Source organism: Rhodnius prolixus, unplaced genomic scaffold (genome assembly GCF_049639745.1).
Source record: "Rhodnius prolixus isolate KJV_2025 unplaced genomic scaffold, Rpr scaffold_3, whole genome shotgun sequence".
Lineage (NCBI taxonomy): Eukaryota > Metazoa > Arthropoda > Insecta > Hemiptera > Reduviidae > Rhodnius > Rhodnius prolixus.
In genome coordinates this window covers 29,056,539-29,066,302 of record NW_027411603.1, presented here as the reverse complement: position 1 = coordinate 29,066,302, position 9,764 = coordinate 29,056,539, and the positions used below count along the sequence as shown (strand labels likewise).

General features: G+C 32.4%; 2 protein-coding genes across 2 annotated transcripts in view; both read right to left on the bottom strand.

The window, feature by feature from the left end:
* The window catches only part of lin-52 (DREAM core complex component lin-52), a 450,123-nt gene that overhangs the window by 185,386 nt on the left and 254,973 nt on the right, over positions 1-9,764 (bottom strand). The window lies entirely within an intron of this gene.
* Positions 178-8,274, bottom strand: Mcm3 (minichromosome maintenance 3). Its single transcript, XM_074124295.1, has 11 exons — positions 8,066-8,274; positions 7,638-7,750; positions 7,360-7,562; positions 6,302-7,269; positions 6,046-6,194; positions 4,999-5,151; positions 4,712-4,862; positions 4,491-4,631; positions 2,915-3,031; positions 1,669-1,865; positions 178-1,005 (listed from the first exon to the last, which is right to left on the bottom strand). Exons 1-11 carry the CDS (start codon positions 8,123-8,125, stop codon positions 807-809), a joined length of 2,451 nt encoding a protein of 816 aa, XP_073980396.1. The 5' UTR covers positions 8,126-8,274; the 3' UTR covers positions 178-806.

The following is a 9,764-nucleotide window of genomic DNA, read 5'->3' as shown; positions in this document are numbered from 1 at the left end:
CGAGCCTTTTTTAGTGCACTGCCAGCGTTCTTTCCAAACAGACTGTGAGCTTTAATTAATGTGACGTCGTAATAATTAATGCAAGATGAATAGAAAAAGCAAAAACTATGCACTACTTAATATTAAGCATAGTTTAATAAACTAAATAAAGATTGTACATGTAAAAAAAAATTATATTTACATTAATATTACAATATTATTAAGTATAACAATAAAACAATTACTTTAAATTGGTACTTCTAAAATACTCAAATATTTGTACAAACTGGTTCACCAATTAAGAATAGAAAAGAAATTTTATACTGAGATTGACAAGTAGAGACTTCCAAATAAATCTTTTAGAATATTTGCTTGACATGAAAGAAATTGGGAAGTAATGGTACATAAGTGAAATCACAGAAGAATCACTGAGTAGCAACTTGAGCTTTTTTTTCAGCAAAATTATGTTGCTTGAAACAGCTATTCTAACAAACCTTTAAAGATGAGAATACTGATTGAACCGAAATTTTTTACTCAAGTACCCACTTTTTTTTCAAATCGCGACAAAAAGTTTGCTAAACTAGATATCAAATGCTATTATAGAAATCACCTCTAGTAGGTATATGCTGTTAGAATTTGAAAATGTCTCGCCATAAGCAGATAAATTATCGATTTTTTGTTCTTGTTTTTATTCGTTAATTTAAAATGTAAATAAAATAGGCGTTTTTCATAAAATCGAAGCAAAATTTCAAATAATAAAAAAAAATAATATGGAATAAGTATACTTCCACAAACGAGCTGGATAGAAATGTTTACAAAATGAGTTTTCAAATAAGAAAAACAGTTCCATCTACTACTAGTACTTGATTATCGTCGGACATTTTAGATAACGCATCTGTTACTTCAAAATCTGTAAACTTCTTGGACGATCTTGAGTTCACTTCGTTCACAAGGGATGCTTTCATAATACTCTGAACATTGAATTCTTGGAATACAGCAGCTACAAGCTTTTTAAATTCAGCCAATCTGAAAATGGAAGAAATATTAAGCTATTAAAAATTTGAGTGGACCACAAATTTAAATTTCGCCTAACAAGATGTAATAAATTAATGCTTGCCACGCTCAATATTACTTAGATCTTCTACTATTGTAAATCAAGTCTAACTTAATGATAATATTCATGTGAATCAATTACAGGATTTCCTTAATAAAGGTACACATTTTTTTCAAAAAATTATACTGTTAGGAAAGGTTTTTTATAATTACAACTAATTTTTAAAGAAAATTTCCTTTAAGATTATTTCCCTTAATAAATTTAATTTATTTGCTCATTTCTCTCCCTTCGGAGATGATTAGAAACTCTTTAGGAGGTTTCTCCGCTTTAAAAAGGGTACTATCCGCTAACTCAAGAGAATATGAGTTGAGATTTCTGGAGTAGTAATTGTGGATAACGATGGTCATGCGTCAATAGTAACGACACGCCCAAGAATTTTGTCTTTCTTTTTCTTCATTGTCACAAACTTGCCATTAAATCTCAATGCAATTAAACTAACTACACAGCTTCATTGCAAAGTTACATTGTATCCTCTGATTTTGCTTGTTTATTTAAAAAAACATCAACTCACATTAACAGATAATAAAAACTATTCAAATTTTAGGTTTTAAAAAGCAATCTCTAAATATAATCACCTTTCCGCCGTTAGAGGGACGCCATCGTGAGTTTGCTCCTCTGCTGAAGTTTGCTCTACCTGCGGAGTTTCTTCATCAACTGCCATCTGTTCATCAGTACGAGCTTCACCTTGTAACGTTTCGTCTATATCTTCATAATCTGATCTAATATCATGCAACGACTCCTCTCCGTCTGAGCCATAAGAATACTTACTTTTCTACAAAAATAAATAAAAAATTAAAAAATAATTATCATTTTGTTAAAAGAGGAAGTAATTTCTGAACCTCAAATTTGTAAAAAATACCTTTTCGCACTTAAATAGTGAAAGATTTTTAAAATTCTCACCTTTTTTAATACATTCGAGTAAAATTATTTTGTAATAAATTTTTCAAACTTTTTAAAAATTAATTTCACTTATTTTTAATTAGAGTACAACTGCCCTAGTAATCTGACTTACTAGTTTTGTGCTTGTGAACGATTGCATTACCAGTAATTTTTGGGGGAAGAATGTTATAAATGAAATTTAAATATTTTGCCCAAAACATAAGAAAAGATATTAATAAAGTTTGCATTTAAATAGTAATATAATCTGGACAATTGCCCTTTTAACGTATACGATCGTAACTCGAGGAAACGGGCTCTTTCTTTCTCCACCTAGCCCCTTTCAAAGTATTTTTACAATTTAAAATCAGCTAGCAGTAAAATTAGTACACAAGTATTCCAAGTTAAAATGACCAAAAAGTGAGATCTATCTTTGTTAGTAGGTCCATTTCCCAGCTAAAAGCTCTTCCATCGGACATATTCTAATAAAAGCCTGTTCTTGATTGTTAGAAATTCACTTTAAAAATACAGTTTCTTTGTGTAGAGGGTTGTCTGGGATTACTAGAAAGAAAAATAAAATACTAGCAAATAAACGAAAACATACTTTCCAACTACTCCTTGTAGCCTCTGAGAGATCGAAACCAGAAAACCGTAAAAAAAGGGATGTTAGGAGAGAACCTGCCAGAATAGACTATTTGCTGGCCTTTTAGTTATTCCTAATATTGCAGATTACAACTGTTGGACGAACAGATTTAAATCTTACAGTTTAGTCATTAATCCTTAAAAGTGTAAACTCTATTTCAAATACAATGCTCTATTCTTTTTTAAAGGCTACTCAAGATTGCTTCGAATATTGCTAACAGAGGAGTGATTCTTGCGCTTTAACATCTTTTACGTATATTATTTCTTCCTTCTTTAATGAATTAAATGTCATAATAAACCTACTTTTGCTACCTTCCTCTTTTTCTTTCCTTTAGCATTCACTTGTTCATCTTCCCCGTCCTCGTCTGGATCAGTATCTTCTCCTTCTGTGTGCTGCCGCTTTCGCGGTTTCTCTAATACCTAAACAATTATAATTTGGTGTACACATTTGGAAAATTTTATATTTGGCTATTGAAATTTAACCCATAAAGTGATTGCTATAATAGATTTTTTAAATTCAATTACGCTTTTGCGTTTGTATTTAGTGCTGAAATTTAAGATACTTATTTTTTCTATAGAATAAATAAAATAACAATACTTGCTTAAACACGAACTACTCTTTTATTGGCTTAGAGTGCTTCATTAAAACTCCCTTATAGTAGCTAATTATTTTATAAATTATACAAGTATCTGGTAAAAGTAAGAGAAGATGATTCGCAGATTCATGAGGAAAGATGCCAAAAAGTGAAAGCATGATTTGCATATATTTGCCTTATATCCTTAACAATTGGGGAGAAACTTATACTACAAAGCAGAAGAGCTGCGAAAAAGAAAATGTAGGTAGAGATGAATCACTGGAGACGCTGCATTCAACAGAACAGCATCGAACAAGTAGGTCATGAGGATAAAACAAAGGTATGTTTCCATAATTTCTATAAAAGAATCTAAGAAGGATCGTTTTTTAAACGATTAAAAAGAATTACATAAAATGAGCCATTTATTGAATACTTTCTGAGTCAAGAATTAAAACAGTAAAAACAAAAAGTTAACTGAAAAGGCTCTAAGACAAACAAAAGTAGAAGCTGCAGTACTTTTTAAGGGATAACTTATACACATTTTTTGCTTATTTGTAATAGGCAATTACGAAGACATCACAGGTTGCATAAATTCTAGTTCAAACTGAAAAATCTGGCGACACTGGCACCGCCACCATTTTAGTGCACTATCAGCCTCCAGAATGTGTTAAATTGTTATAGACAACACTATCCATTATTAACAAATGTGATAGCCGAGCGGTTAGAGGCAAGGGTCGCATAACTAAGATGTATGGTGGTAAAACGTAAGACTTCTGATTTGGACAATGTATTTCATTTAATGGTTAATATGAGAAAATTATAGAAAAGTAGGTTGATAATCACATCGCCTACAACACCTAATTTGGTAGAGTTGCACGTAGAGGCCGCCTGAAAAAGTAAGAATCACTTGACTTTACTTTTGCAGTGTCCATCAACTGAAATAAGTTCCTAGAAAGAGAAAATCAAGGACAAGATCTTTGCGTAACGATGAGCTAATCTCCACGGCTGGTGGTTTTTTTGTAAGAAATTTAGGTGATTTTTTATTTTTGTAATTTTAATCATTCCATAAGGCTTCGGGTGCCACACTATTCAAATTGTCTTTGATACACCATTCAAAATATTTATCTCTATTTACTTGTGTTTCCATTGAAAACAAATATTTTACTTTTTAAGTTTCGAACTAAAACTTTAAAAGAACAGTTTTTTACACATTTCAAACAAATATTTTGACTTATTCTTGCGTTTTTTTTTCTTGCTAAATCATTGAAAATAATTAGAACAATTCCAAAAAAAGTATCAGATACCTTTTTGAAATAAGCATACTGCACAAGTTCAATTGCTGCTTGAGCATCTTTCAACTCTACCGACATCGATAACCTGGCTTTCGCATGAGCAGTTGCAAGACGAATCAATGTTTCCAACGTTCGCACTGTCACCGGTTGGGTCTGCAAGCATTTTTGATCATCCAAAAAAATTGTATATATACAAAACTTTACACTGCACAAAATAATTTTTAAAAACTAACTCTTGCTGCTCCTGATTCTACCGCGTCTTGTGATCTCAATCTAGAATATTCTTCTGAGATGGCTTCGCAAGCCCTATCTGTGAGTTGTGGTTTAAGAGATTTAGCTAAATGTATATAGATTCTCATAAATGCCACAGTAAATACTTGATCCCTAGCAGAAGTAAAAAGTACATATTATTAACATTTAAACTACAAAAGTGGTTGCTTTTACAAGAGCATTGATTAATACCGCAAATATTAAACATATTTTAAATATAAATATAGTTTTAAAATAAATATTAAATTACTTTTTTGAGCGGGATAACCCATGAAGTAATGGATCATATTTTTCAAACACTTTAAGACCTGCACCTTTATTGGAATCTTCATCCATATTTGTACTTAGAAGGTCTACTGATGTTCCCATTGGTAAAACTTCCCCGTCTTGTTCTCTTGGATTCCTTTAATAAAAACAGGAAAAATAAGAGAGGAAAGAAAGAAGAACCGTTTGGAAGACTACTTATTTTTTGGTTTTGTCTTTGAAATTTTCAAAGTGGGTAGCAAAAAAAAAAAAAGAGCTTCCACACCTAATATATTTTAATTCTCTTGAATTGTGAATTCATCAATACATCCAAAATCATTCACTGTTTTGGAGTCTCATTATGAAATTTCATGGAAATCTTTCAATTCTAGGTACTTATTCTTAGATACTTCCAACTGAGCACTACCCGAATTATAAAGAATAACACAACCATTTCATTTCTTAAATTAAGTTCATAAGCCAAAAGCAACAAAAAGAGGAATTAATTTTCCTGATGCAAAGATGGTAAAAAAAGTTTTTATTATTACGTTTCAAGAAGATATAAAATGTTTTGCACCATTCTGGCCATAACAGACACTTAATTTTCTGAAAAATAAATAGGTTTATTCTTCCTACTTTAAATACTTGAACGCGATATGTGCGAATACAAAATTCGTATGACATTCTGAAAACAATATTAGGTTACCGTGCATGGTGTGCCTGTTACTGTAAAAAAACTGAACCAAGAATACTAAAGCACCAAAAATAGATGACACTCTTGGCAAAGACTTGAGGTATAGTACTCAGAATTTCATATAAAGGTATTTGTTTTTTGTCTTATAAATGTGAAAAAGTTAGGAAGCCTTTAATCGTATATATGATTATGGAACTTTCAGCCTCTTGGACGTAAGGATTGCAATGAAGTGTTTGGGCATTTAAGATGGACATTCTACATATAACTGAAAAAAGAAAGCGATGAGAAGTTTTTCAAAGGTAAGCTTGTAAATCTCTACTTAGCTAAAAGTTTAGTAATATTATTGGTTTTATCATTTACCTGTATCTGTGCATGCGAACCACATGATCGGAAATGATGACATCAACATCTGGATTAATCACATCTAGCATTACAAAAAGGAGATCAAATCTTGATAAGATTGAATCTTGTAAACCAATGTTTTCCATTGGTGGTTTATATTGATCATACTAAAATAAAAAAAATGCCTTCATAATTTATTCAAGTACTTTGCCAATGTCCAAATAATCGATTAACTACGCACGAAGTAATAAAGGAAGAGATACCAATTACTAACCTTCCCATACACAGGATTTGCAGCAGCAAGTACTGAGCATCTTGCATTTAGTCGAGCATGTATTCCGGCTTTAGCAATAGTGATTCTACCTTGTTCCATCACTTCATGAATAGCTGTACGATCTGCGTCAGACATTTTATCGAATTCATCTATACAAACAACTCCGCGATCTGCCAACACCATAGCGCCAGCTTCAAGTCTTTTTTCCCCAGTTTCATGGTCTGAGGTTACAGCAGCAGTCAAACCAACTCCTGAACTTCCTCTACCTGTTGTTGCAACTGCCCTTGGTGCGGTATGAATAACGTAACGCAGTAACTGCGATTTCGCAACACTAGGATCTCCTATTAACAGCACGTTTATATCTCCTCTGAGGCGAGTACCATTAGGTAAAATTTTTTCCACCCCTCCTAATAACATACAAAGTATAGCTTTTTTTTCATAATTATGTCCTTGGATAGATGGAGCGAGAGAATTGGCCAAAATATCGAATATATTTGCTTTTTTTGCCATTTTACGACAGCTAGCAATATCCGCACCTGACAGAACAAATTTTGATTCTTTTGTGAGAAGGCTCACATAGTTCGCAATAACGACTGTCCTAAACATTCCTGTTGTATATCCACTCCGTTTACTTGGCAAACAACGGTAAAGTCCTACAATTTGTACTCTATCCCCTGGTTTACATTTATCTGCAAGATCGTCATCTAGAATAACTTCAACCGCTCTTGGTAACTGTCCCGCAGGAGCTTTTTCTGGCATTTCTTGAATAGTTAATACCTGGTGATCTCTATAAACACAAAGACCATATTCTGTCTCTAATAAGTTTCCATCAACATCTTTCGTAGGGTACACAGGTGCAGTGACGACAGCATTAAGAGATGTAAGATCAGTATATTTCCGTTCTGAAAACTTCTGAGTAGCTGCACAATAATGGATACTCTTCACTAATTTTGGCTTAATGAGTGAACCTAATAAAAGATAAATAGATTAAATAATAATAAAAAAAAACTGTAAAATATTGTCATTAAAAAAATTATACACATAGGACAAACACTAACACTGAGTAACAATTCCTTCTAAGCAAATTAAATTATTCAAATATCCAGCCCGAAGAGACCTGGGAGTTACATGCCTATGTCCAAAACTCCCTTCGTATCCTATGTATAGTTCTGGCTTTTCATAATGGGGATCAACTGTTGCTACAAATTCCTTAAGAGCATTTTGAAAAGCAGTTTGTTCTTCTGCAAAATTTTTGAGTAGACTACAAAAATTTAACAACTTGAGTTAAATAGGTTTTTAAATTTAATTAAAATTACTTAATTTAAAATTAAGATACCTCTCCGTTCTAGCTGGCTTTTTACTTCTGAGATCATTTATGTTTACCAATAATCTAACACTATTTTCATCGATCATTTCTTTCACTTTCCTATGATAAACACCTTGTTCATCCTGAAAGAGAAAAGTAAAAGAGAAATAAGTAAATTTTATCAGTCGAGAAGTGTATTCAACATGAATCGTTAAGAGTTAATACTTGTCCCACGAAATTAATTACTAGGATATAAATACAAAGTGTTCATAGCACTGTATTGTCAACTTTATTCCTGGATCAACACAATCTACAGTTTTTCCATTGTATTCTTTTCTTTTTTTTTTTTTATCTTGGTAAGACTTTTGTGCTAACACTTTAATCTTATAATATATTGATTGATGAAAATAAATGTAAAACTTATGAAATTCATTTCATTTTAAATGAACCGAACTTACTTCGTCATCAAGAAAATCTAAGTATTCTCTTTGAATTTCTTCTAAAACTTGATTTTCCATAGTTCCTCCTAAGTTAAAAATAAAAAAAGAAAGAAACAGCAATTCACAGCTCACAAAGTATTTACAAGAATACAAGCAAGTATCATAAATAGATCCACTAAAACGATAGTAGACTGAAAGTGAAGTCTAGTGAATTTGGCGGGAATATTGCAACCACCTGTTACCTTCTTGCTACAATCGATTTTGATATAAGAATAAATTTGTGTTTTTCTAGTGGGGGGTCCAATTCTTTAGCACTCTGCAACTCTAAAACTTGAATTTTAATATCATTCTTTTGTTTTTATCGATCTTGTTTTACGGAAGATTACAATTGCTCTAGTTGAATGATAACCGTCAATTTTGCTGGAGTAGTGAGACCGATAAAGGGCTTTGAATAAAGATAAAGAAAGCGAAGATATGTAAAACAAATAATAAAACGACAATTTGTATAGCATTATAGAGTTAGCAAATTGTTGAACACCATAATCTATTAGCCACACTCTTTACTTCCAAACATTACCACTAGATAGAAGCACTTACTCGTAATTAGACTTGTCTACTCGAGGTCTATTCAGGAAATCGTGAATGTGCATCAAAATTGTTACTTAAACTTTTTTTTTTAAAAGAGTTTCCTTTAATAAAAATTGTTCAACAGTTTTGACGATGTACCTAAACATTTGTATAACTTTAGGATTAAGATCAAGATTAGAAAAGCGGGACGGGGCCTATGCACCACGTCACCGCTGCCACAAGAGACTTATTGAGCCTTCCCCTTTATGGATCTGGTTGTCGAAACCTCCCCAACTAAAGAGGTTGAGGACTTTCCCTAGTAGTACTTTTTGCGCTACAATCCTCTTTGGTCTCTAAGTTCCAAAGGTTTCATAGCGCAACCGCTTGATTGCCACGCAATCGAGCAGCAGGTGAGAGGCCATTTCATCCTCTTCCTGACACAATCTGCACGATGTACAACTTCAAAAATTTATAATACCCGCAAGAAGGCAATAAATTTGCCGAAACGTTAGTATGAAAAAATAAATTTGTGTACACAATTTTATTGACTGCAACTCTAAATTCCCTTGGATAATGTATAAACAACGGTCGATAACCAAACCATCATTATAAACTAAATTGTTCGAGTTAACTCAGTTAATGGCAAGTACGACTTAAACATACGCCTCAACATAGTCGCTGAAACGCGAGATGCTAACTTCGCAGATAAAACAACTGTCATTGGTAAAAGTAAAGTAATGCCTATTTTTTCAGGTCGGTCAACTACCGAATTAGGTTTCGTGGATGAAGGCGTTTAGCAAACATTCTTTACTCTAAATTTCTTTCATTAACCATTAAATAAAATCCAAGGCCTAGACCGGGAATCGAACCCAGTACCACAATACACATTAGCTTTGAAGGTTCAACTGTCTCCACTATTTGGCAATATTTTTTTGGTAAAGCTTGGTTTTATTTGCCCCTGAGAAATATCAATTCATTTTGTTTGACGTTTCTATCAATGAATTTATTGTGAGTACGTTCAGTGCCATATTAAGGCCATGAAGTGTGCAACATAGTATTCTTTGCACAAGAATAATCTGGTAATTATCATACACATCAAATCTTTGAATAATAGTTTATTTTTTGCTTGTAGCTAAGAAGTTGCCCACAC

What these genes read in the sequence shown, in the direction of transcription:
- Mcm3 (XM_074124295.1), bottom strand. Translation starts at nt 8,125, where the DNA reads ATGGAAAATCAAGTTTTAGAAGAAATTCAAAGAGAATACTTAGATTTT. An exon ending in CAAATCCTGTGTATGGGAAG is followed by an intron (nt 6,195 to 6,301) that starts GTTAGTAATTGG and finishes TTTTTATTTTAG; the next exon opens with TATGATCAATATAAACCACC. An exon ending in AGTATGCTTATTTCAAAAAG is followed by an intron (nt 3,032 to 4,490) that starts GTATCTGATACT and finishes ATAATTGTTTAG; the next exon opens with GTATTAGAGAAACCGCGAAA.